This window comes from Tursiops truncatus, chromosome 3 (genome assembly GCF_011762595.2).
Source record: "Tursiops truncatus isolate mTurTru1 chromosome 3, mTurTru1.mat.Y, whole genome shotgun sequence".
Taxonomy (NCBI): Eukaryota; Metazoa; Chordata; class Mammalia; order Artiodactyla; family Delphinidae; genus Tursiops; species Tursiops truncatus.
The window spans coordinates 117,566,990-117,594,311 of record NC_047036.1 but is presented as its reverse complement, the minus strand read 5'-3'; the positions used below and the strand labels follow the sequence as shown (position 1 = coordinate 117,594,311).

Sequence of the window (27,322 nt, the reverse complement as noted above, 5' to 3'; positions counted from 1 at the left end):
TAAAGGGGATTAAATAGTACAAAGTACTAAATATAAGATAAATAAGATACAAAGATATAATGTACAGTAGAGGGAATTTAGCCAATACTTTATAATAACTTTATATGGAATATAATCTATAAAAATATTGAATCACTATGTTGTACTTCTGAAAGTAAAATGATATTGTAAGTCAACTATACTTCAATTAAAAAACAAAAAGCAAAAAACAAACCCATAAAGGTCTTTCCTAGCATGAGGAGTTCCTTTCTCTTCTGCCCTTCCGAGCCAGTCCTGTGGGATGTAATACATTACTAGTCTCCTTATGGTTTGTGTCAGAGTTCTGTGAGGAAATATTTTAAAATTAGGCTCAAATTTTCCCTCTTTAGTGATCTGATCACAGGGAATGAGCTGATCATTCCCTTCTCTACTATCTATTCTAGGTTTCTTTTCACCTTCACTAGCATGTCTGCTGGTTTTGGTGGCTTATCTGGTGGTATAATACAGACGCTCATCCCCAATAGATATGAGCCCTTGTCATCAAGCCCTTTCAATATGGGATTGTTGCATATATCCAATTACCAATAAGGCCATAGATATAGGTTGAAAGAGAGGTGGTAATGCAGGAGCAGTAGGTGTATTGCCAGTATAAACCGTCCACTTATGAAACATATTTATGCTCTCCAGACCTGCTCACGTATGATCTTGTATTACTACTTCCACTTGAAGATGGAGTGCTGCTACACATGCTACAATTTTATGGTTTGATAAATCAGGTAAATTATAGACACCTCAGATCACATGTTCACTTTATGTCCCACAGTCAGGGGTTCAGTCTCTACCGTGGTCCAATAGCAAGCCAGGAGCTGTGTTACTGAGTTGGGATCTCTAAGAAGCAGACTCTGAGACTGAGTTAAAGTAGGGTATTTTCTAGGGAGTTCTTTGAGATTAACATTCATGGGGAGAGCTGACAGAGGCAGGATTCAGCAAAGAGAGAAGTGGGGAACTCTGAAGCTAAAATGTCCCTTTAGAGTTGTGCTGAGCTAGCTGAAATGGCTAGGTCTTTATATTTCCACATTGATCAGTCATTGGATGTGGGCTGCCTGAAAAGGGTGTGACAGCTGAAGGGTGCCTACTGATAACACTCCTGGCATTCCCAGAATCAAGACTTCCATGGAAAGGGAATTTGAGTGGTGCATGTCCATGTCCTTATAGTCCACCTTCTGTGCCTCTCAGATCCTTTTCTTCACACATATTCAGGGAGCAGCTCCTTCATGGTTCTGCTGGTCTTCTCTTCCTGGGGGAAACTTAGAAGAGAAAGTTTAATGGGATGACCTATATAGTCTCTACCACTGAAACTGGTTTCAGGGTTAGAACTGATAATCATTGTCTCCCTTCTCTACTATCCATTCTAGGTTTCTTTTCACCTTCACTAGCATGTCTGCTGGTCTTGGTGGTTTATCTGGTGGTATAATCCAGAATTTCATCCCCAAGAGATATTAGTCCTTGTCATCAAACCCTTTCAATATGGCATTGTTGCATATATCCAATTACCAAAATAACTGGGCTAGTGTGTACCAGGAGGCACTCAAGTGGGTCAACTATGTGCCAAACATATTTTTCCTTGAACCCTGTGTGTCATAGCAGCCCTACTTCCTCCTGATGATCAGGGTCAGTTTCCCCTGTCAAGCTGGTGGCTCCTCTCTTGTCTGCTGGACACTGGTCATATGGAACCGAAAGGATTGAGGGTATAGCTTTAGCTTATAGTATAGCGGGAATCATGCAATATCCCCTGGTGGAAATGTTTCCCTTTAAGGACAAGGACTTCTAACTCTGCAGAGCCCAGAGTTTCAGAAAAGGGAAGCACAAATTCCCCAAGCAGGTCATTGAGAGCAATGTTAACTGAAGCCATTCCTGCCATATAAAGTAAAGGGCTTAGTGTTTGTCTCTATTGCTGGCATATTGGAAATTTGGATGTGGAAGCACCTAAATCAACCTTGGTAAGTGAGGTGCTTGAATAGCTTTTATCTTTGCCACTGTGGCCTCTTTGTTCATCTGCTCATCATGCCAGCAGTGGTCTGGCTGATGAAAGAGTCTGTCTGATGTCAAAAGGATCAATAATTTTGTCTATTCCAATGTTTAGTGACTCTTTCTTGGTGGAATGCCCTCTGGTGGCCATTAACTTATTAACATATACTTATCACATTAACTTATTAACATATACTTATCACATATAGGTCTTCACACTTTGTGTTTACTCCCATATATTCATCATGCTTCTAATCCATTACTCCTTGTACCCAATCTTCCAGCTTTCCAGGATCCCAAGATTTTATTCTCTAATACCTTTATTCAATGGGAAAAAAAGCAAAGCTCTTTGTAAGAATAGTTGGATACATGTCTGGATCAGCAGAATATAGAATAATTTTGTGACCTCTTGTTATTTCCAGAAAGCAAGGACACTTTCAAAATCATAGGTTGGGTCAAAAGTCCACAGCAGCCAGTTTGAGGAGTCTCCTGCTGGCCAAGTTGTGATAAGTTACTTGCAAAAATGGACCAAAAATGTATACTTGATTAAAACAAGTTAAGTCCATAGATGCCATGAATATGTAATGATACTAAAAAGAAAAAACTTGATTATTTCTTTTATTTAGTTTATTTATTGATCCTTTTGCCAATACTTCACTGTCTTGATTATTGCAACTATACAAGATGTCTTGAAAAAATATATATATATATATATTTGCTTGTCACTTGCCAATTTCCACAAAACAGCCTACTTGGATTTTGATTGGAGTTCCATTTCTCTAGAGATCATTTTGGTAATTGTGAACATCTTAAAAGTTTTGAGTCTTCAATCCATGAACATGGCATATTTCTCCACTTGTTTAAATCTTCTCAATTTCTGTTTGCAATGTTTTATAAGTTTCAGTGTGAAAGTCTTGCACATCTTTAGTTAAACCTATTCCTAATGTATCTTTTTGATGCTATTGTAAATGGTAGCATTAAACTTTTATTTTCCATTTGTTACTTGCAATTATATATAAACATAATTTATTTTTATATATTAGTCTTATATTCTGCAACCTTGCTAAATCTACTCATTAGTCCTAGTAGTTTTCTTGTAGGTTCTTTAGGATTTTCAACATATACAATTAGGTCATCTGTAAATAAAGACAAATATTTTAAATATCTGTGCCTTTTATTTATTTTCCTGGCTTTTTACATTGACTAGATTTTCCATTATAATATTGAACAGAAGGAGTGAGAACTTTCTGGCTTTGTCTCTAATATTATGGGGAAGCATTCAATATTTTACCAGTAAGTATGATATTAGATTTAGGATTTTAGTAGGTTTTTTTTTATACCACAATGAGGATGTTCCCATCCTCTAGTGTGTTGAAAGTTTTCACAAAATGCATTTTGAATTTTTCAAAGATTTTCTATGCATTTATTGAGATGATCATATATATGTTCTTTATTTTGTTAATATGGTGAATTACATTGATAGTTTTAATTTAACAATACTATGTTTATCATTTAGGAATTTCATTCCGTTTTGACTAACATAAAATTCCCACAAATCAGCAAGGGGCTTATTTCTCTCCTGGGAGAGTCTAAAAATAGGCAACACAAGGACAGTATGGCCACTCAACAATTGCAATAGGGGAGCAAACTTACTCATTTGTTTGTTTTCTTTTGCTGCAACATGTTATGACTCAGGAAAAACAGAGTCACTGGAAGTATTAGGAGAACTATGTGCTCACTATAGAAATTAGACCTTTCAAAAGTGTGGAGAAGAGGTAATCAGAGGATTGGAGAAAGTCTCTAAACACAATATTCTGAAACAGTGGTATGAATGGACAGTTTTGAGTTTTCAAGGAAATTCAAACAGCTGTGCACATCTATCCACCAAAGTAGGACCATGAAGGTTGAGCTCATGGAGATATTTGTGGAAACTGCTACCTCTGAGGTGACTAAAGTGCTTGTGATTGGCTCAGGGTTGATGTTATTCTGCAAAGACAGTAGTCAGGAAGATAAGCTTGAAGTTTGGAACTTCTGAACAGTTCTGGATCTGTCTGTCAATCTGCTACTTCCACATCATTTTGAGATTAATGGCTTCTTCATTTTTGCATTTCAAATCTCATGTACCTTCCTCTTTTGTCTAATTCTAACCATACAGCAAGAGGATTCTAGACAATGTAATTCTAAGCTTCATATAACATAATCCAGCACAACCATCATTACCCCTAACTTTCACCCTCATGGTTCCAAGTTCTCTCTTTTCAACTTGAATTGTTGTGTCCAACTTAAAGGAGGAGCAAAGTACAAAAGGTTAAATTACTGAGTCTGATGAAACCATCTTTTTCTTTTTTTGAAACCATCTTTTTTTGATAATTTTGAACATTTTTTATGTATATCAACTACTTATTAACCAAAACAATTGTTATATACTACACTAGCCACAAAAATGCTGAAGATACACCTCTCAACAGTTAAGGTCAATAACCTGAAAATTTCTAAGTTTTCATGGTAAGGAAGAAGGGTAGAATAGCTACCAGGTAGGCAAATCCCAGTGTCTGCCACAGTAGGCCAGAAAGAAAATCCCAACAAGTACCAAAGTCAATATCCCGAGGACCACATGCATTGCATATAGTGGAAATTAATTAGAAACAATAACAAAGCTAATTTCAAATACACTTACTTGCATATTAAAAAATACACTTTACTTCAGTCTGAGATTTCACAATGGAAATGAGACAATATACATAGGTGAACCACAATGAAAATAATACATTTTGAAAGTTGTGTGAAATAGCTGAAAGAGTACTGGGAGCAAGTTATTGCCATAGAGGTTTATATTAGAAAATGAAAACTATAAAATATGAGCTAGGGGATCACTTCAAAGATGAGAGACACACTGATAAAGCAATTCCATATTTATAACATTTGAAACATTTCTCCTCTGTTATTGCTTTCGTTATGCCTAACAAAGAAGAGATGCATCTGAAGGTTTTCCCACATTGGTTACATTCATTGGGTTTCTCTCCAATGTGAGTTTTCATATGTTTTTGGAGTATTAGGGAAAACTAAAGGATTTTCCACATTCTTCAAATTCCTATCTCCCAGTATGAGTTCTCACAAAGAATGAGAAAGACCTGAAGGTTTTCCCACATTCTTTACATTTATATGGTCTCTCTTCAGTGTGTGTTCTCATATATGCCCTAAAGTGTTAGGAATTATACTTTCCCACACTTATTACACTTATATGGTTTCTCTCTAATGTGAATTTTCACACAGTTTTGAAAGAATTAGATACAAGTTAAGATTGTCCTACACTTCAAATACTAATAGGATTTCTTTTCAGTGTGAGTTCTTACAAGTTTCCTAAGTGATGAGGAACAGCCAAAGGCATTCCTGCATTTCATATATTCACAGTGTTTCTCTCCAATTTGTGTTATCACATGTACAGTAAAATGTGAAGAATAAAAGAAGACTTGTCACATTGTTTACAATTATAGGGCCTCTCTCCAATATTTGTACTCATGTGGTTACTAAAAGAGGAAGGGAACTGTGCATTCCTTACATGTGTAGAGCTCATATCTGGTGTTTTCTCATTTGTAGAGTAATCTTTGAAGAAAGTGAAGGTTTTCCCACATTCCTTACATTCATAATGCTTCTCTCCAATTCGAGTTCTTATGGGTACTTTAAGGGATGTAGAAGAAATAAAAACTTTCTCACATTCTTTTACATTCATTGGGTATATTTTCAATATGAGTTCTCACATTTGCAACTAAAGGATGAGGGACAATCGAAGATTTTTCCACATTTTTTACCTTCATAGAATTTTTCTCTAATGAGAGTTTTCACATTTTCTTAGAGATGAAAGAAATGGAACGCTTTTTCACATTATATAAATATGAAGCCTATCTCCACTGTGAATTCTTACATGTACAGCAATACATGAAGAATGAACAGAAGCATTCCTACATTTTATATATTCACAGTATTCTTCTCCAGTGTGAATTTTCACATGAGTCCTAAGATACAAAGAATAGCTGAAGAGTTCTCTACATTTCTTACATTGTTAGGGTTGTGTCCAGTGTGGCTTAACAAGTGAATGATTAATGAAGGCTGTCACATAGCTAGTGAATTCACAGGATTTCTCTTCAGTATGAGTTCTCTTGTGCACATTTAAGTGCAAATTAAGAAACAGGCTGAAGGCTTTTCCATATTGATTACTCTCATTATAGTTCTCTCCAGTATGAAATACCTTCCACATAGTAGATTTTAACGTCTTTCTGAAATATTTTCCAATTCGATTTTATTCACAGAGATTCTCCACCATAAGAATTCTTAAATATCTCTCCTGTGTCTGAAACTGATCTGTGCCATGGCAAAAAGGATGATAATTACATAATAGGAAGCTTTTCACATTGTAGATGAAGTAGTATAATACTAAGTTAAGGTAGACCATGATAAGTAAAGGCTGTATATTCTTATTCGTAGAGGAAATACCTCCCAAAATGTTACAGGTAAAAAGTCAATTTAGGACATAAAATGGAATACCAAAAAATACAGAATTAAGCCAAAAGAAAACAGAAAACAGAAAAAAAGGAGTGAAAACAGAGAGTGTGAATTAAAAAATTCAATAGACAATTATATAAATAATTATATTAAACATAAATAGAATGCACTCTCCCATTACAAGACAGAAATGATAACACTGGAGAAAAAAAAAAAGATCCAACTCTATGTAGTTTACCAAAGATAAACTTAAAATATAAAGACAGGATGAAAGCAAAAGGATGAAAACAGATATATTATACAAACCCCAAGCATAAGAAATATGGATGACTCTATTAATATCGGATTTAAAGTATCACTAGAAACTAAAAGGGATGTTTCATAGTGCTTAATGTCAATTCAACAAGAAGATAAAATAATCCTACTGATGTGCACATCTAACAACAGAGCTTCACAATACATGAGGTTTAAAAAAATGCTAGAACTGAAAGAAGAAACAGACAAATACACAGTTATAGTTGAAGAATTAATATATTTCTCTCAGTAATTGATAGAACATGTAGGAAAATGTGGTAAGGATAAAGAATATTTAAACAACATTATCAAAGCAATTTGGCTTAATTGATATTTACAGAACACTACACACCACAACTGTAGAATACGCATTTCCTTCAAGTACACATGCAAAACTTATCAAGGTAACCCATATGTTAGATAACAACAACAAAACAGCAAAACTCAATACATTTCAAAGGATTGAAATTGTACAGAGTAAGTTCTCAAACCAAAACAGAATTATTTTGGATATCAAAAATAATATCCCTGGATATTTGGAAATTAAGCAATGCTTCTAGTTAAGCAATAGATCAAAGAAGAAATCAACAGGGAAACTGTAAATAAAGTCAAACTTAATGGTAATAAAATCACAATGTATCAAAATTCATGAAATGCAGCTCAATTAATGCATAGAAAGAAATTTATAACTTTAAATTATATATTTTAATCTGTATTAGAAAAGAGTCAACGATCTAAGCTTTCAGAGAAACTAGAAAAAGAATAGAAAACTAAACCTGAAGTAGGTATAAGAAAAGAAATAAAAACGTATGAGTGGAAATCAATGAACCAGAAAACAGAAAGTAATAGGAAAATAACAAAGACAAGGTTGGTTTAAAAAAAGAAAGATTAATAAAATTGATATACTCACTGCAATACTGATAAAGGCAAAAGGAGAGAAAACATGTTTACCAATAACTAGAAGGAAAGAAGGGTACCACTACAGATCCTAAATATATTGAAAAGATAATAAAGGAATATTATAAATAACTTCATGCCAGTGTATTAACATCTTGGGTAAAATGGACAAATTGTTTAAAAACACAAGTTACCAACTGACACAAGAGGAAATAGAAAACTGGAATTGCAGCATATCTATTTAATAAGTTCAATTTGCAATTCAAAATTTCCCCACAAAGAGAACGGTAGCCACACATGGCTTCTGGTAAATTCTATCAAATACATAAAGAAGAAATAATAAATATCTTACACAACCTCTTTCATAAAAGAGAGGTGGAATAAACAATTGTCAACTCATTTTATGAGACCAGTATAATCCTGAAACTAAACCTGACAAGGGGATAACATGAAAAAATATAGAGAGACAAATATCCCTCATGAACGTAGATGCAAAAACTCTCAACAATGAAGTGGCAAATGTTATCCCCGAATAGATAACATTTTTCACACTGCTGCATGCCACCTGGAAGAAAAACATACGAACAGTTTGCCTGATGAATCACAGCCATACAGGTACTCTTCCGTTCCCAGTCTGCAGGACTCCAGTTTGTCAGATCTCCTTGGATCTTTGTATTCTTCTACTGTTGCTGCTGCTAGCTCATATTCAGAACGGAGATGGACTTGATTCAGACCTCACCACTCAGATTTCAGCTGTGAGTACCAAAACTACTGCTATGATGGTCATTTGAACTGGCAAGATGGAAACTACCAAAAGGACCAGGACTAGGGTAAGGCAAGCGTCTCAGAAGCAAAATTAATGGGTCACCCAAAAACTTAGTAGTAAAGATAGATACTACTTAATGCAATATTCTAAAAAGTCAAACTTAATGAAATAATTCATGATGAACAAAATATTAATATTTTAAATAAAGACAGGATCCAACCCTACACTTGCAGAACTTGGCCTCACCCTAATTCCAGCCCTGACACATCCTGACATCAACTTTATTGTTTCCTGAGCCCACTGGGGAAAAAAGGACCAAGTCTGGTCTACACTTCCCTCCCCTGGGCTGCTCCTTCAAGGCCAAGAGGGCTACTAAGCTTCTAGATCCAATAATTCTGGCATTGTTAAATTTACAAAGAGAAACATCCTTCACTTTGCAAATATAATCTATTTTAGGATATGTTAGTAATGGCAATTTTATTTATTTTCATTTTATTTATTTTTATTTATTTATTTTTTTTGCGGTACGTGGGCCTCTCACTGTTGTGGCCTCTCCCTTTGCGGAGCACAGGCTCTGGACGTGCAGGCTCAGCAGTCATGGCTCACGGGCCCAGCCGCTCCGCGGCACGTGGGATCTTCCCGGACCGGGGCACGAACCCGTGTCCCCTGCATCGGCAGGTGGACTCTCTACCACTGCACCACCAGGGAAGACCAGCAATTTTATTTTTTAATTTTTTAAATTACATTTCCTTTTTCCATGCAAATTTTTATTTTTTTAAATTTTTTTTTTTTGGCTGCGCTGGGTCTTCGTTGCTGCACGTGGGCTTTCTATAGTTGTGGCGAGTGGGGGCTACTCTTCGTTGCAGTGTGTGGGCTTCTGATCGCGGTGGCTTCTCTCTTGTTGTGGAGCATGGGCTCCAGGCATGCAGGCTTCAGTAGTTGCAGCATACGGGCCCTAGAGCACAAGCTCAGTAGTTGCGGCACGCGAGCCCTGGAGCGCAGGCTCAGTAGTTGTGGCACATGGGCTTAGTTGCTCTGTGGCATGTGGGATCTTCCCGGACGAGGGATCGAACCAGTGTCGCCTGCATTGGCAGGTGGATTCTTAACCACTGCGCCACCAGGGAAGTCCCAGTAATGGCAATTTTATGACATACACTTATGCACTAAAGGGAAAAATATCTTTACAGTGTGGAAAAGCTATGGAAAAGCATTGTTAATCTGGTATATATCTCTGCATATATACCAGAGATGCACCTCTACCATCTGCTAAAGCTACTCCCCTAGACACACACATACACACACACTCAAATGTACACATATACAAACATACACAAACACTCTGGGTGAAGCTAAGGAGTTCTAAAACTTCTTGAGGCAATTCCATCATGTAACATGATAGATTTTTATTGATTTTTCATGATTATGCTGATAACCTGGAAGGAATGCTCTTTTCAAGGTATTCCAGATCAGTCCAAGAAAGACATAAGTAGGAAGACTTTGGAGATGCCTTTAAATTCTACACTTTACCAATATTTGTAAAGTAAGACAGGAAAGGAGTAATGGCTCCTGACACACTGAGGCCTCAAAACACACATCTCTGTGTACTGAAAATGTTGCTAGGAATTTCTGATCCTTCCATCAGGCATATTCTACCAAAACATGTAGACTGCTGATCTTCTTATGAAGATTTTCAGGACTCATATTTAGTCAATTTATTTTACTAAGTAAAATTTTTGGCTGTGCCACTTCCCTGCCAGAGAGGGAAACAAGTGTTCTAAACTTCCAGTCGTCTTGTAAGGACACCACTGATGCAGGTTAATAGTATAGCTGGCATTTATCAGGTCACTTTCTCATTCTATTTTCCAAAACTCAACTTTTTGGGTTGCTACCAACTAGGAAGATTCCTTTGAAAGTTCAATTATCTCTGTGTGTTTATATTAGTCAAATTGAGAAATGACTGAATAAAGATATAAAGTCAGCCATAGTAACTCAGAGTACTGTCCCTTGATAACACCTAAGGGAAGGTAAAACTATTTTTCTGACAAACATCTCATACATCTTAAACAGACAACATAGGACCTAGTCAGACAACTGTGTAAATCAACCTTACTCACGAGGAGGAGAGATGTGTCAGCTTGGAATGCATTTGTCTGTAATCAACAGAAAACCTGACTACAGTTGTTTAATCACATAGGGGTTTATTTATAAAGTGCAACATAAAGCCTGGGAGAAGGTAGCACAGAGGTGTTGCAGCAGCTTGACAATGTTGTAAGAAATTCAAGGGCTTTCCATCTTATCATACTTAGTATATAACCTTTGTTCTATGGTATTCATCTCATGGTTGCAAGTTGGCTGCTTCAACTCAAGGCTTACCCATGCCAGTTAAGAAAAAGGAAAATGGGCAAAGTCCTAAGGAACATGCCACCTCAGATTACCCCTTTCAAAAATATTTCCCTTAATCCCAATTCCCAATTATACTTTTACATCAGTAGCAATAACAAAGTTATATGACACTCCTACCTGCAAGAGATTATGGGAATATGAATATTTTGGACTAGAGTAGGGGAAGGAAAAGAAAAATGGGCTTGGAAATGGCTTTGTTGGTAGCCATTTGTATTCATGTCTTATAGCTGCTGTAACAAATTACCATAAACTTAGTGGCTTAACAACACAAAATTATCTTACCGTTCTGGAGGTCAGAAGTTAAACTGGGCTAAAGTTAAGGTAGAACTATATTCCTTTCTGGAGTCTTTAAGGGAGAATACATTTTCTTGCCTTTTCTAGCTTCTAGAGGCTGTCTGCATTCCCTCATTTTTGGCTCCCTTCTATCTTCAAACTCAGTAATGGCTGGTTCAGTCTTTTTCACAGAACATCACTCTGATACTGACTTTTCTGTTTCCCACTTCCACTTCTTATTAAAGGCTCTTGTGGCTACACTGGACTCATTTGGATAACCTAGGGTAATCTCCTTATAAGGTTAGCTGATTATCAACCTTAATTCTATCTGCAACTTTAATTCCCCTTTGCCACATAACATAAGATATTCACAGGTTCCAGAGATTAGGACATAGATACTTTGTGGGGCCATTATTATCCCTACCACAGTCCACCCTCTTGTCCCCAAAGATTCACATCCATCCCACATAAAAAATATATTTAAGGTCCTCAAAGATCACATCTCATTATAGTATCATCTCAATGTGTATGCCTAGTACAAATATTGTACACCTGTGACATCACTGGCTTTCTCTCCAGAACACACTTTCCTAATTTTAGCATCTTTTACAATCTGAATAGGCTGAGAATTTCTCAAATCATCATATTCTGGTTCCTTTTTGCTTAACAGTCCTTCCCTCAATCTATTTCATTCTTCTCACATTTTACTATAAGCAGCAAGAAGAAACCACGTTGTACTTTCAACCCATGCCTCCTCAGCCCAAATCTCCTCAGCTAAATATCCAGTTTCATTGCTTACAAGTCCTTTTCCTCCCACATTTCCACTGCAGGACACAATTCAGCTAAGTTTTCAGCCACTATGTAGCAAGGATTCTATTTCCTCCAGTTTCCAATAACATTTTCCTCATTTCTTTCTGAGCGCTCATCAGCAGTGACTTTAAACTTTTTTTTTTAATTATTTATTTATTTATTTTTGGCTGTGTTGGGTCTTTGTTGCTGTGCATGGGCTTTCTCTAGTTACGGCGAGCAGGGACTACACTTCGTTGCGGTGCACAGAGTGCGTGGGCTTCTTGCTGCGGTGGCTTCTCTTGTTGCAGAGCACGGGCTCTAGGCACCCAGGCTTCAGTAGTTGTGGCTCGAGGGCTCTAGAGCGCAGGCTCAGTAGTTGTAGCACACGGGCTTAGTTGCCCCGCGGCATGTGGGATCTTTCTGGACCAGGGCTCGAACCCCTGTCCGCTGCATTGGCAGGCTGAATCTTAACCACTGTGCACCAGGGAACATCCATATTACTACCAAGTCTCCTAAGGTTTTGATTTAGGTAATCTATAAGGCAATATATGTTTTCTCCACCATACTCCTTACTTCCCTCTGAGTCTTCGCTAGCAGAGTTATTAACATCTGTATTTCAACTAACAGTCTGTCCAAAGCAATCTAGGCTTTTTCCAACACGTGCTTCAAAATTCTTCCAGCCTATGCCTGCCGCTCAATTCCAAAGCAATTTCCGTATTTTTAGTTATTTGTTACAGCAGCACTCCACTTCCAGGTACCAACATCTGTATCAGTCAGGGTTCAACCAGAGAAACAGAACCAGCAGGAGATATATATTAAGAGATTTATTGCAAGGAAGTGACTTACTTGGTTGGGTGAGCTGGCTAGGCAAGTCCAAAATCTGTAGAGCAGGCAATTAGAAAGAGCAGGCTGGAAGTCTAGGGCATGAGAAGCTGCTGCCCACAGTCAGCCTTTCTTCATCTCAGGGAAGACTCAGCTCTGCTCTAAGGCCTTTCAACTGACTGAATCAGGCCCATCCAGATCATCTAGGATATTCTCCCTATTTTAAGACTAACTGATTAGCAACCTTAATTCCTCTGAACCTTAATTTCCTTTTGCAATACAACACAGAATATTCACAGGTTCCAGGGATTAGGATGTGGATGTCTTTAGGGGCCATTACTCTGCCAACCACACCATTCTATAGTATCCACTTATGAGGCTCCTGGAGATAGAGGAGTCCTGACAACAGAGCTGATTATTTCTTCAAATCATTCAACTCCCTCACCAACATATCCTTTACTAAGCTTTCTTTGGTTAAGTAATATTAATTCTACAATGCATTTTCTTTCAAATTCCCTATTAACCAGAACAATGTCGTCATCCAAAGGCAAGCAGATATTGGAATGCTGTGTCATCAAAAGCTCCTCTAGGCCCAGAATTTGGAGCTCACTTGAGAATTCATCTACAATAGCAAGGGACAATTGCAGGCAATGCATTACTTGGTCACGTCTAAAGAACTCCTTAAACATAGTCAACCTGGTATCAGTAAACTCTTTAACAGGATCACAACTTCAGTTAGATATAAGGAAGAACTTACAAGTATATTCAACATTAATTTAGATGAGAAAGAATAGATGATAAATATATACTTGCATGAGATAACATATGCAATATTTCAGAGTGAAAGTCCAATGATTACAAGTGTGATTTTTGAAATAAATAGCATGAAATTATACATATTGCTGCCTATTGGTAAAACAAAAATCCAAACAGAGCTTGGAAGAAATTGGACATAAGTAAATATAAACTGATTCCACTCCAAACAGAAGACGGGTTATAGACAAGTCTAACTGTGTAAATAATAAAAACTTAAAACACTTCCAGTAATTAAAAAATGAAGTATGATAAAAAGGGATCAGACATTTTTATGTAGTGTCATATAGTGAGAAATGTACTTTTAAACTTAGAATTACTTTTATTCTGAGAGGCTAACTTTCATATTATCATTTAGAAATAAATACTAAAAGTTTAATCAGAAATATGAAATTTCCTGATATAAAATTTTTACTAACAATAATTGTAAAAATAATTATAGGACAAACAGGCCAACAAAACAATGAGTAGTATTACTAAGAAAAACCAGAAAAGAAGAAAGACAAGTAGCATTAAAGATTACTACTAGGTTAAAAAAGGGAAAGGTGTAGGAGACAAAACTAATGTTTGCGTTGGGGAAGTTTTAGATACCTAACTATTCTGGAAGGTTGAACTTCTTTCTGACTTCCTCCCAAGGTCCGATTCCAGAATATTGGGGAAGACAGGCTTCAAGAATTTGAACTCATTACTCCCAGAGCCTCCCGTCAGACACACCTCGTACTGGTAGCTCTGGGACAGGGTCCCCGTGCCGCTGACGTCCACCAGGTGGCCCGGAAAGGGGCCCTCGGGCACCGAGCAGCGACCCACCGAGGCCGTCCCGCCCCTCCTGCACAGCCGCGCCGCGACGAACACCAGCACCGAGAAGACGAAGAGCGACGACACCGACGCCAAGGCCACCACCAGGTAGACGGTGAGCGGGGAGGCCGGGGCCGCGTCCGCCGCTTCCGCTTCCGGGGCCGGCAGGTAGGGCTGCGAGAAGCCGTCCACCAGCAGCACGTGCAGCGTGACGCTGGCCGAGAGCGGCGGCTCGCCGTTGTCCTTGACCAGCACCAGCAGCCTGTGCTTGGCCGCGTCGCGCTCGCTCAGCAGCCGGGCCGTGCGCACCTCGCCGTTGTGCGCCCACACGCCGAACAGCCCGGGCTCCGTGGCCTTGAGCAGCTGGTACGACAGCCAGGCGTTCTGGCCCGAGTCGCCGTCCACCGCCACCACCTTGGTCACCAGGTAGCCCGCCTCGGCCGCCCTGGGCACCAGCTCGGTGCAGGGCGCCGAGGCGTTCTGCAGCGGGTACAGCACGAAAGGCGCGTTGTCGTTGTCGTCCACCACGAGCACGCGCACCAGCGCCTGGCTGCTGAGCGCGGGCGAGCCGCGGTCGGCGGCGCCCACGCGGAACTCGAACGCCCGCAGGGCCTCGTAGTCCAGGGACCTCAGGGCGAACAGGTGGCCGTTGTCCGGGTTGATGGACACCAGGGAGGCCAGGGGCACGTGCGCGTCGAGGGGCGGCAGCAGCGAGTAGGTGACCTGGGCGTTGGCGCCCGCGTCTCTGTCTGTGGCGCGGACGCTGCCGATGTGCAGGGCGGGACTGTTGTTCTCGCGGACGGACAGGGTGTAGGAGGTCTGGGTGAAGGCGGGGGCGTTGTCGTTGACGTCGGACACCAGCACGGTTATGTTGTGCTCGGTTTTCAGTCTCGGTGTCCCCATATCTGTGACGGTGATAGTGATATTATATTGGGCTTTACTCTCTCTGTCCAGCGCCCCATTTGTTACTAGGGTGTAGAAGTTCTCTGCAGATGGTTTCAGGAGGAAGGGGAGATCATCCTGGATGGAGCAAGTCATCCTTCCGTTGTCCCCTGAGTCTCGGTCTCGAATCCTAAACAGGGCCACTTCTGTCTCGGGGGAATTTTCAGGAATGGGGTTGGTAAGTGATGAAATAGTTAGTTCTGGGGAGTTATCATTAACATCCATCACCTCAATGGAGACAGAGCATTTTCCAGAAAGTCCCCCACCATCAGACGCATCTATATACAGCTCATATGAGGATATTGTCTCAAAATCTAGTTTTTTAATTAGTCGAACTTCTCCTGAAATGCTGCTTAGCTCAAAAGTTGTGCTTATCTCTTGAGAACTATCAAAAAGGGAATATGATATCTCTCCGTTTGTTCCGGTGTCCAAATCCCTAGCTGAGACCTTGACAACTAGGGTGCCTACAGGGCTGTTCTCTGGGACCTGCACCTGGTAGTGCGTCTGTGCAAACTCGGGGGCGTTGTCATTAACGTCCAAGACCAAGATTCGGACCTGGGCGGTGCCAGACCTGGGCGGAGAGCCGCCATCCAGCGCTGTGAGGGTTAATCTGAGCTCGGCCTGCTCTTCGCGATCCAGCTCTTTGTCCAGCACCAGCTCTGGGTATTTCCTGCCGTCCCCCCAGTTGCGGGTGGAAACATGGAAGTAAGAGTTGTGACTGATATTGTAGTTTTGTATGTTGTTGTTGCCCACGTCCAAATCCTGGGCTGTTTTCAGAGGAAACACGGTCCCAGGAGGGCTAGTCTCTAGGATTTTCAGCGTCATTTCTCTTTCAGGAAACTCAGGAGAATGATCGTTTATGTCTCTCACCAGTAGCTCAGCTCGAAATACTCCCAGTGGTTTTTTCAGTAACACTTGGAAATGCATTACACATGGATCTGTGGGGCCGCACATCTCTTCCCGGTCCAGTTTCTCACTTAATATCAACTCCCCAGTCTGTAGATCAAGCTGCAGCCAGGGTTCGTTGTCCTCGGAGACCACCCGGGCTTCTCGCGCAGCTAGCTCCTCCACTCCCAGCCCCAGGTCCTTAGCAAGATTGGCCACAAAGGAGCCGCTCTCAGTTTCCTCCATCACGAAATAGCGACGGGATTCCCAGCCTGCCAGAGCCACTCCCAGCAAGAGAAAGAGAATCAGGACTTGCCTTTGTTTAGGAAAGCGCTCCCCTCCGGCCTCCATCTTTACTCCCACAAACGCCTTTCCAGGAACAGGGGCCAGCTCTATCTTAGGTAGCAATGGGACTGAGACAGTGGTGAATCTCCCAGTGGGTAACCTGTCCAGAAATGTCGGCGAGCAGCATTCCCTGGAGTTTTTGGTGCTGAGCTTTGCTTACAGGATTTTTTCTTCCGCTGGAGATCTGAGGTAGAGTTCGTAGCATTTCCTGGGCTTTTTTTTTTTTTTTTTTTTTTTTTGACGTCTTAGCCTGCAGCGCCATCATGCGTTATTTTCGAAAAGAATAGCTGCAATTGCATTCTCTTGGTATATAATAATCTAGATGGCTATTGGGAGTTTGGAAATGGTTTGGGGGAGATGATGTAATCAGAAAACCATGCAATTATAACTATTCATTCCTTCATTCAAAGGAGTGTGACTGATATCTATGTACTGGGCTCTGAAATACATCAGTAAGCAATCCAGACATTGTCCCTATCTTCTAGAACCTGTCGTCTGGGTGGGGTATTCTGAGGAGAACTGAAAGAAGACTTAAAAGTGATCAGTCATCTTGTAAAAATAACAATATATACCTATGTGATTTCTTAAAGTTCTCTCAGCAAAAAGTTTGAATTCCTCTAGATTTCCTTTCAAATTCTAGGCACCCTAATGTGCCAGAATTGTGGTTTCCATTGGTTGAATCACATCAAGGAAAAAGCTATTAGTTCATTCCAATTTATAATACCCTTTCTATATAAGGTCAGAGATTTTATGATTTTATGAAACTTTCAAACTGTGGAAAAATGCATATGAGGGCACTTCCCGTATCTCCTCCTGCTTTTTCTCCCTAGCATTGGTCACCATCTTATACAGCATATATGTACACATTTAATTGTTTCTTTTCTGTGTCACCCTTGAGTTTAAGAACTTTGTTTTGTTCACTTCTACATCCATCAACATCTACAATAGTTCCTGGCACCTAGTAGATACTCAACAAATATCTGTTAAATAGATCAATGAATAAATTAATTTTACAATTCTGATAGATGGATTCTCCTCCTAATGTAGAAGCCCCCTGTTTTGCTAACATCCTAGTTCATTGTATGAGCTAAATAAACAAGACAGCATGTTCTCAAGTGACTTTTTTTCTATGCTCCTTTGAATAGTAACTTGAAATAATTCAAAATGATCTAAAATGTTTTTTCACTGAATGACAAAATACCCTGGTTCCCCTAAGCAAAGGAATATATTTTAAAAAAGAAAGAACATAATAACAAGGCTATAATGAGCCTACAAATAAGGCATACATCTCTTAGACCACATTTTTACATTATCAGTGTTATTTTGCAGTAAAGCTATTATGACACTAATGATATTCAAAAACTCTTATATAATAGAATTTGCTAAGAATTTCTAATTTCTATTAAACACTCCAAAGACTGTACAGTTTGGATATATCCATCAATTCTTCTCAAAATTGTATATTCTAACAAACGCTTGTTCTTGTCCCTTACGGACTACTAATATTCCACAACCTTTTGATCCTAAATATTACATTAATATGAAAACCATAATTTTTAACATCTCAAATTAATAGTAAGGTCCAATCCATGCAAGCATATCTAAAAGTGCTTTTGATAAGAGAACAAATCCACTTAGCTATCTTATTTAGAGGGAAATTTATTTAAAAATTTCATATTTATTTCCAAAAGCTCAAGAGAGAAAGTACATTTGGGAGCAACTGGAAAATCCACAATGAGGCATCTCCTTCCTTTTTGTCTCTAAGTAGATTGGCTTTCTGTGCTTCTTTCATGTATTTAGCCAACATGGTATCACTTTCTCGCTAAGTTTCTAACAGAGATACTATAACCAGTTTCTAAAGTCATTTTTTTAAGCATAGATAATGAGATTGGGTCAGTTTGGATCAGTAATGTCTACCACCTTGTCTTGTTGTTTGAAATCACAGAGGGAGATGGGTCATATAAAATAAACATGGCTGCAACAGTACATTTTTACTGAAGAGAGAAGTTTCCAGAAAAAGATGGGGTGGGCTAGACAGACATCACGAAAGGAATCTGTTATTTAAATATCCTAAAATAACCTAATAATCTTTCAATACTACTCATATATTATATACTGCAGGTTGATAAAAAAAGAGAAAACACCTTTAAGTATAGGATAAATTGTAGTCTTTTCCATTTAATACTACTGTGAAACAAAAACATGCCGTTTTTTCAGATATTTCTCCATGTAAAAGTTTAAGACAAGGAGGCATAATATCAGATTAAACAGCAGATTTACTAATAATTCATTATATTTGTATCATGCTCATGTCCTAAGTAACCACAACATCAAAAATTTAGAAAAACTTTCTGGACAACAATCAGAGAATGGGTTTGGGGTCATCTTCAAATTAATAGTGCTTGATGATGAAAAGTTGAAAAACTAACAAATATTCATGACTTTTCAGTAATGAAGTAAAATTGAAAGTTCTTTGTCTCCATCAAAATAGAAATAATAGAGTAAGTATGAGTATATTCTCAAATAAAATTTCTAATCTCCTTAACTAGCAAAATGAAATCAGAAAAAAAAATCAAGAAATTCTTTATGGCCCAAAAGGCTAATGGAAACGGTATATTTAGAGAAAACTAACTTTCATCCCGAATGCTCTGAAAAACCAAAAATTTCCTAATTGAATCCAAAACCATTTATAAAGTTTGAGTTTTCCTCTACATCATTTACAGACTCCTGGTGATTGGAGGCAACAGACTTCAGAAAGTTGAACTCGCTGGTCCCAGAGCCCCCCTTCAGACACACGTCGTACTGGTAGCTCTGGGACAGGGTCCCCGTGCCGCTGACGTCCACCAGGTGGCCCGGAAAGTGGCCCTCGGGCACCGAGCAGCGACCCACCGAGGCCGCCCCGCCCCTCCTGCACAGCCGCCACGCGACGAACAGCAGCACCGAGAAGACGAAGAGCGACGACACCGACGCCAAGGCCACCACCAGGTAGACGGTGAGCGGGGCGGCCGGAGCCGCGTCCGCCGCTTCCGCTTCCGGGGCCGGCAGGTAGGGCTGCGAGAAGCCGTCCACCAGCAGCACGTGCAGCGTGACGCTGGCGGAGAGCGGCGGCTCGCCGTTGTCCTTGACCAGCACCACCAGCCTGTGCTTGGCCGCGTCGCGCTCGCTCAGCAGGCGGGCCGTGCGCACCTCGCCGTTGTGCGCCCACACGCCGAAGAGGCCGGGCTCCGTGGCCTTGAGCAGCTGGTACGACAGCCAGGCGTTCTGGCCCGAGTCGCCGTCCACCGCCACCACCTTGGTCACCAGGTAGCCCGCCTCGGCCGCCCTGGGCACCAGCTCGGTGCAGGGCGCCGAGGCGTTCTGCAGCGGGTACAGCACGAAGGGCGCGTTGTCGTTGTCGTCCACCACGAGCACGCGCACCAGCGCCTGGCTGCTGAGCGCGGGCGAGCCGCGGTCGGCGGCGCCCACGCGGAACTCGAACGCCCGCAGGGCCTCGTAGTCCAGGGACCTCAGGGCGAACAGGTGGCCGTTGTCCGGGTTGATGGACACCAGGGAGGCCAGGGGCACGTGCGCGTCGAGGGGCGGCAGCAGCGAGTAGGTGACCTGGGCGTTGGCGCCCGCGTCTCTGTCTGTGGCGCGGACGCTGCCGATGTGCAGGGCGGGGCTGTTGTTCTCGCGGACGGACAGGGTGTAGGAGGTCTGGGTGAAGGCGGGGGCGTTGTCGTTGACGTCGGACACCAGCACGGTTATGTTGTGCTCGGTTTTCAGCCTGGGGGTTCCCATGTCAGTGACAGTGATGGTGATGTTGTACTCGGCTCTTTTCTCTCTGTCCAGAGGGCTCTCTGTTACCAGGGTGTAGAAATTTTTGAAGGTAGGCTTCAAGAGAAAGGGGAGATTGTCCTGAATTGAGCAAACCATCCTCCCGTTGTCCCCAGAGTCTCGGTCTCTTAGGCTAAAAACAGCGACTACCATGTCAGGTGACGAATTTTCCGGTATGGGGCTGGTAAGAGATGTTATGACTATTTCTGGTGGGTTGTCATTCACATCTACAACACTAACTAAAATTGTTGATTTTCCTGAAAGGCTCCCACCGTCAATGGCCTGAATATTTATTGTATAAGACTTAATTAACTCGAAATCCAGAAGTGCTTTTAAACGGACTTCACCAGAAATGGGATGGATTTCAAATGTTTTCCGTATGTCTCTGGAGACGTGGGAAAATGAATAAGATAGTTCTCCATTTAGTCCTGCATCTAAATCTGTAGCAGACACCTTGACGACCAAGGAGTCCAGAGGGCTGTTTTCTGGTACCAAAACCTCATAGACAGACCTCTCAAACTCTGGGGCATTGTCATTGATATCTGAGACCAACACACGCACCAGTGCAGTTGCAGACCTGGGCGGAGACCCACCATCCAGGGCTGTTAGTGTTAATCTAAGTTCAGGCTCCTTTTCTCGATCCAGAGGTTGGTCCAGCAACAGCTCTGCGTATTTTCTACCCTCCTCACTGTCTTGCAGTTTAAGGTGGAAATGAGGATTGGGGCTTAATGTGTAGTTTTGAACAGCATTCTTTCCTACATCCAAGTCCTGAGCGCTATCCATTTGGAATGAGGTTCCTGGAGTAGTACTTTCTGAGATTTTCAGAAGTATATGTTTGTTTAGAAACGTGGGAGTGTGATCATTTATGTCTTTGACCCTAAGCTCAGCTCGAAAAAATTGCAAAGGATTTTCTAATAATATCTGGAAATTTAATATGCATGGCTCGGTGAGATCGCAAAGCGCCTCCCGGTCCAGTTTCTCATTTAAGATCAAGTTGCCAGTCTGCCGATCCAATTGCAAGTATGGTTTATAGTCATCAAAGATGACTCTGGCCCCCCGCGCAGCCAGGTCTTCCACGCCCAAACCTATGTCTTTCACCACGTTGCCTATAAAAGAGCCGATCTCCATTTCCTCTGCCACAGAATAGCGCCAGGTCTCTGAACACACCAAAGACCCTCCCAGGAAAACAAAGAAAAGCAGCGCTTGCCTTATCTGCTGAGGGCTTCTTTCTCCCGGCTCCATGGCTCCCTGGCTCCCTGGCTCCCTAGCCGAACGTCTTTCCGCGGAAATATTTCAATTCAGTCTCAAACTGCTCCTCTCAGCTATTAGCCTGGACCATTGAGAATCTATAGACTTGCAATTCGGTGACGAGGGCGTTGTTGGCTCCCTAGCTTTCTCTTGAAAGCCTCTTTTTATCACCACTGCTTCTCTGGAGCTCTCAGTTCCAGTGGTTCACGGTAACCAGAGCATCTGATGGTACAAAAATTTCCCCATCTTATCCTGCAGCGCCACCACGCGACTCTGCGGAGTCTCAGGTTTTAAACAAAGCCAAATAAGTTTGAGACAAAATATTAGTTTATCTTGCGTGTTTGTTGATGACTCTGAATTATACTTTCTCCTATATTCCTATTTTCTTTTCTCAGTTTTGTTCTTGTGATGCTGTTACTATTCAGTCTTTAACACAATAAACCACAATCTCTAGAGCTGTGGTGGCTATAAAAAGCATATTTAAGATATAGTCCCAACCTCAAATAAGATATGCAATCTCTGTGAAGACAACACAACTAAACAACTAAAACAACTAAAAATAGTTAAGAGGACCTTTTTATGTAATTGACTTAGTGAGCAAGAGGTTCCCAGGAAAATTGGAAATGGGAACCAAAGATCTTAGTTTTCTTTAGGTATCAGCAAATATGCTTTGAAAAGACAATAAAGATAATGTCATGTATTTAAAACTGAACTGGTATGTACAAATAATTGTTTTGGGGAGGCTGGACATTTCAGGCTGAGTAAATGGTACTGTTTATTTAGGGATACTCCATAAGTGTAGTCGAAAGTAAGTGCTCAACAGTAGTGAATAATGTAAGACATGTCCAGTTTCTGTCGACATTTTTAAAAAGTTGAACAAACTAGAACCCAGTTTAGTTGTGGAACTGAATTCTGTTTTGTAGACCCAGGACTTCCAGAGACATAATTCTAAGTATATTATCATCCATTCATTAATTTTTTCAGCAAATATTTATTGAGCATACACTTTGTGTTAGGGATAGAGTGGTAAACAGACAGACATAGTTTCTGTCCTGAAAGATGGAGGCAGAAAAGTGGTCACACATTTAAAATAGAGCATAATGAATGCCATGATAGCAAAAGTTCATGCTAATATAAGAGCATAGACGAGGGTCATCTAACCAGGATTTGAAGTAGAGGAAAGACTTTTCCGGAAAAAGTTAATTCTAATTTGATACATGAAAAACGAGTTTGAGTAATCCAAACAAAAATTGGGTGTGGGGTAAAATTTCCAGCAAACTAAAAACATGATTGTGCAAATCCAAAAATGAAAGAAGTATTTTGGAAGAACTGAAATAGGATCAGTATGGCTGAGCCATAGAGTAAGAGGAGAGAAATGGTGAGAGTTGAGATTGGAAAGATCAACAAGTATTTTGTAAGCCATGCCAGGTCATTTGGAATCTACATCAATAGAAATGTAAGATTATTAAAGTGTTTTTTTTGTTTTGTTTTGTTTTTTTTGTTTTTTTTGTTTTTTTTTTTTTGCGGTACGCGGGCCTCTCACTGCTGTGGCCCCTCCCGCTGCAGAGCACAGGCTCCGGACGCGCAGGCTCAGCGGCCATGGCTCACGGGCCCAGCTGCTCCGCGGCATGTGGGATCTTCCCGGACGGGGGCACGAACCCGCGTCCTCAGCAATGGCAGGCGGACCCCCAACCCCTGTGCCACCAGGGAAGCCCTATTAAAGTGTTTTAAATAGAAAAGTGACATGACCGTGTTCTTGTCTTTCAAGAAGATCATCCTGTTTCAGAGTTGAAGATAAATCACAGAGGAGTTGAGACTAGAGGCAAGGGATGGATTAGAAGTTGTTCCATTAATACAGGTAAGAGATAATATTGCTGTCACCTAGAAATGCAGTTATAGAGTTGTATTAGAATGATAAAGATAAAATATACAGGATATGGTGATTAGACACAGAGTAGAATAGGAAGGAGTAAAAGTCAATGTACTTTTTTTCAGGCTTAGGGAACTGGGAGAGTGTTAGCGCTATTAACTGATAGAGTAAACACAGGAAGAGGAGAAAAGAGGAACATGTTTAGAGCTGGAGAAGACGTTTAGTTTTGAGGAATAGAAAATTTTAATTTAAAACATGTTGAGATTGAGGTGTCCATAGAGTATCCATATAAATTGTTAACATAAATGATCTTACATTATATAAATTAAGTTGAGGAAAGAGGTTTGGGCTGCAGAGACAAATGTGGGATTTATTGGTATGAGTGATGATTGAAGCCCTTTGAGAAAGAATGTAAGTTGTAGATTGAGAGAAGTACGTTTGAATTTGTGATTTCAGAGGTGCAGCTCTAAAAGACTACCATCTTTAGAAATTGGCCATGGTCATATAGATCTACTAGACTAAGGTAAAATTAGATGTCACTAGGGATGAAGAAGGCTAGAAACAGAGTAGGTCAAACTCCTGGACTCAGAACTGTGGCAAGGGAGGGACAGAGTAAAACTATAAAGTTATATTTGAAAAATAGCTTTATACCACTTCTTTCCCATGATCTTAATTAATTTAAAACCAACTGACATCCAGTTGATTTGATTCTCTCATTTGATGACTCATATGCAGAGACTATTTAGGCAGGAAGGTTTACTGATTTCTTTCAGCACTTGGAAGGTATCTTTCTTTTAGTTTCCATTAATACTGTTGAGAAATTGTCAACATGGAACATAGCTTTCAGTCTGTCATGTGTTTAAAGATTAAGTGTCTTTTTCCTATGACTTTTCTTTAAAAAGAAAAGTCTTTTGAAATTTGTCTTGTCTTTCTGAAATTTCACAATGATGTTTCCAGGTATGGTTATCTTTCATTTATCCTGTTAGGTTTACTTGGGTCTATTGAATCTGTGCATTAAGGTTTTCATCAATTCTGGACAATTCCCAGCCATTATTCTTTCTCATCTCTCCTGAAATTCTGGTTAAATATATGTTAAACTTTTTTACTCTGTTCTGCATTTCTAACCACATCCTCCATATTTTCCACCTTATTAACCCTCTGAGCTATATGTGGGATAAGTTATAGTCTGACCTATCTTTCGCGCCACAAATTCTTTATTTCACTGCATCTAGTTTTCTATTAAACCTTTTATTCAGTTTAAAATTTTGATTATCATATTTTTCAGTTCTAGGAGCTCTATTTGGTTCTTTCCTAATCTTTCACATTTTATTGTTTCTTGTTCCCTGTACATTTTCAGGTGTAACTTTTATTTCAGTTAAAGTTGTTAGCTTCTTATAGACTGTTTCTGATAATCAAAATATTTGAAGTGTTTGCAAGTTTATGTGTGTTTGCAAGTGTTATATGTTTTCTGCTGGCTCTCACTCATGGTGTCATGTTTCCTTGTGCGTGCAGTTATATTTATGTTCAAGTTAAGAACATAAAAATTATTTATATGAATAATTCTAGGATTAAGATGAATAAACCTTCTTTCATAGAAGGTCTGCATTTGGTTCTATCAGGATCTGGGAGCGCTATTTGTCAGTGACCACCTTAAATCAAGTTCAACACTAAAACTCAAGTTCAAGGCTGAAATTGCAAACAAGGGCTCATCCATTTCCAGTTTAATACTACCATAAAGGTGTCATTCTGAGGATTCCGTATTTATTAAAGTGAGGGTCTTCTATCAGCTTCTCAGTTTGTCAGGCTTTGATTTCCTCCCCATATACACCATCAAAATAGAGGTTCACATATCCCAGAATTCCAATTGTTCCCAAGGAAAATAGTGGATTTGGGGCTGATTTTCTCTTTCTGAGTTACCTTTAAACATTAACTGTGACCTGACATATATTAGTGTTTTATTAGCTATTTTTTTCAGTGGAAGTGTTGGTATACATAATGTATACCACCCTTATTAAAAAGGTAAATTCTCAAGGATATTGTTATGTCTTAAAATGACAAGCAAATTTTTAGCTTTCATGGAGTATGGGAAATTGATCTTATTGAGAGAATAGAGAAATAATGTGTTTTTTTTAAACCAACTTCATCTGATCAATACTAAATCAACTCTATAATGCTGCAATCAATTTAAACAATGTCTTATCATTGACATTGGTATAGCTCACACTTCTGTCTGCACTCCTATGTAGAAACACACATCTTCTTTCCTACATGTGTTCCTTCTTCTCTTCTTCCAATGTTTATATATTTGTATATTTCTATAAGTTTAAGATATTATGTATTATATGGATGTATATGGTATGTACAATAAATCTCAGGCTCTTTCATCCTTTTGAAACATTTGGAATTTATTCATGTGGTTGTCTGTACACCTAGTTCACTCCTTTTGATCACTGCATAATAATCCTTCACAAACATGTTCCACATTTTATTTATCAATTGCTTTACTGATGGATATGTAGATAGACTCCTATTCTTTGCTTTCCCAAGATGAACATTATCATGCACTTCATTTTGTAAAGCTGTGTAAGAATTTTCTGGCTTATATGCCCCAAAGTAGAATTGCTGGATCATAAAGTATGTACATACTAAATTTCATTAAATACTATTGAAACTCCTTCAAAATGGGGTGTATATGCAATTTCCTATGGTTCCACTTGATGGAAATTTGTCATCTTTACTAATGCTATGGGTATAAACTGCTGTTTTATCATGTGTATCAGCAACTAATGAGGTTGAGTATCACTTCATGTTCTTCTCAGACTTTCTGTTTTCCCCTCTTTTGAATTTCCTTTCCCTTTTGTCCTTTTAAAAATATTCTATTGGCTCTTCCGACTTTCTGACTTTTGCTATATGTAAGATTTATCTGAATAATCTAAATATTAATCCTTCTCAGTGAAAATGCTGCAAGTAGCTTCTCCCTGTCTGTCATCTGCTAGCTTGTCTGGGCTATCCTCTAGTTTTGAGGTAGTAATATTTGTCAATTTTTATCCTTATTGTTGGCACTTTTAAAACCTTGTTTAAGAAATCAAAATCAATAATAAGGTCATAAAGACATTTTTACTTAGACTTGTTACATTTTTTCCAATTAAATATTTCAAATTCACCTCTTAGATCCACATGAAGTTTATTTTTATATCACATGAGATAAGGATTTTGTTTCTTTATATAGTGAGCCAGTTTTCCCAATAACATTGCTAAGTAATCAGTCTCTTCCCCCCCACCCCAAGTGATTTTGACACCTCTTCAATCATCACCAAATTTTCTTATATAAAATATCTGACCTTGAATTCCATTCTATCTGGTAGTGTACAAGTTTGTTTCTGTATCATTCAAATAGGATATTTTGTTATCTACTCTTACTCTTAGCATAAGAAGCATAAGCTTTGCTTCTAATGACTCTGAGAGATAAAGAGGGCCCAAACATTCTTTTTCAGGATTGTACTGCTTAAATGTCTATTTAATAAAATCCTCACAACTAGTAAATATCTGTTGCAACACAAAATAAGACCAGTAAAAACTGCATGAAGCAAAGAAAAAAATTCCTAAAAAACTGGAATTTGTTTTACCCATTTCACAATGTCAAGCAAAATTGCATTTTACTACATCATCTAGTCTATAATATTTAATTTTATGAGAGAAATCACAGAAATGTATATGCACAGTAGCTCTATATCCACACTACATTCTAGTTACCAAAGTGTCCACTGAACTGTACACTTATAGATTGGAGACATTATAATTTGGAACACCATGAGACATCTATAAACCATTAATATAGACCCATTCCTTCTTTATGA

At 39.6% G+C, this 27,322-nt stretch overlaps 2 protein-coding genes across 4 annotated transcripts in view; both read right to left on the bottom strand.

The window, feature by feature from the left end:
- Nucleotides 1-16,746, bottom strand: part of PCDHB15 (protocadherin beta 15) — a 28,933-nt gene extending 12,187 nt beyond the window's left edge. The window contains exon 1 of one of the 3 annotated variants that reach the window (XM_073802608.1): nt 14,279-16,746. In XM_073802608.1, coding sequence (XP_073658709.1) covers nt 14,279-16,537 — 2,259 coding nt within the window. In that variant the 5' untranslated portion in view covers nt 16,538-16,746. Of the gene's footprint in view, nt 1-11,603 lie in introns of those variants that run through there. The other 2 variants (XM_073802610.1, XM_019924578.3) reach the window with 2 other exon arrangements.
- Nucleotides 16,747-17,788: 1,042 nt separating this feature from the next.
- LOC117311927 (protocadherin beta-18-like) lies at nt 17,789-21,783 on the bottom strand. The gene has a single exon (XM_033855145.2). It carries the CDS (start codon nt 21,587-21,589, stop codon nt 19,199-19,201), a length of 2,391 nt encoding a protein of 796 aa, XP_033711036.1. The 5' UTR covers nt 21,590-21,783; the 3' UTR covers nt 17,789-19,198.
- Nucleotides 21,784-27,322: the final 5,539 nt, after the last annotated feature.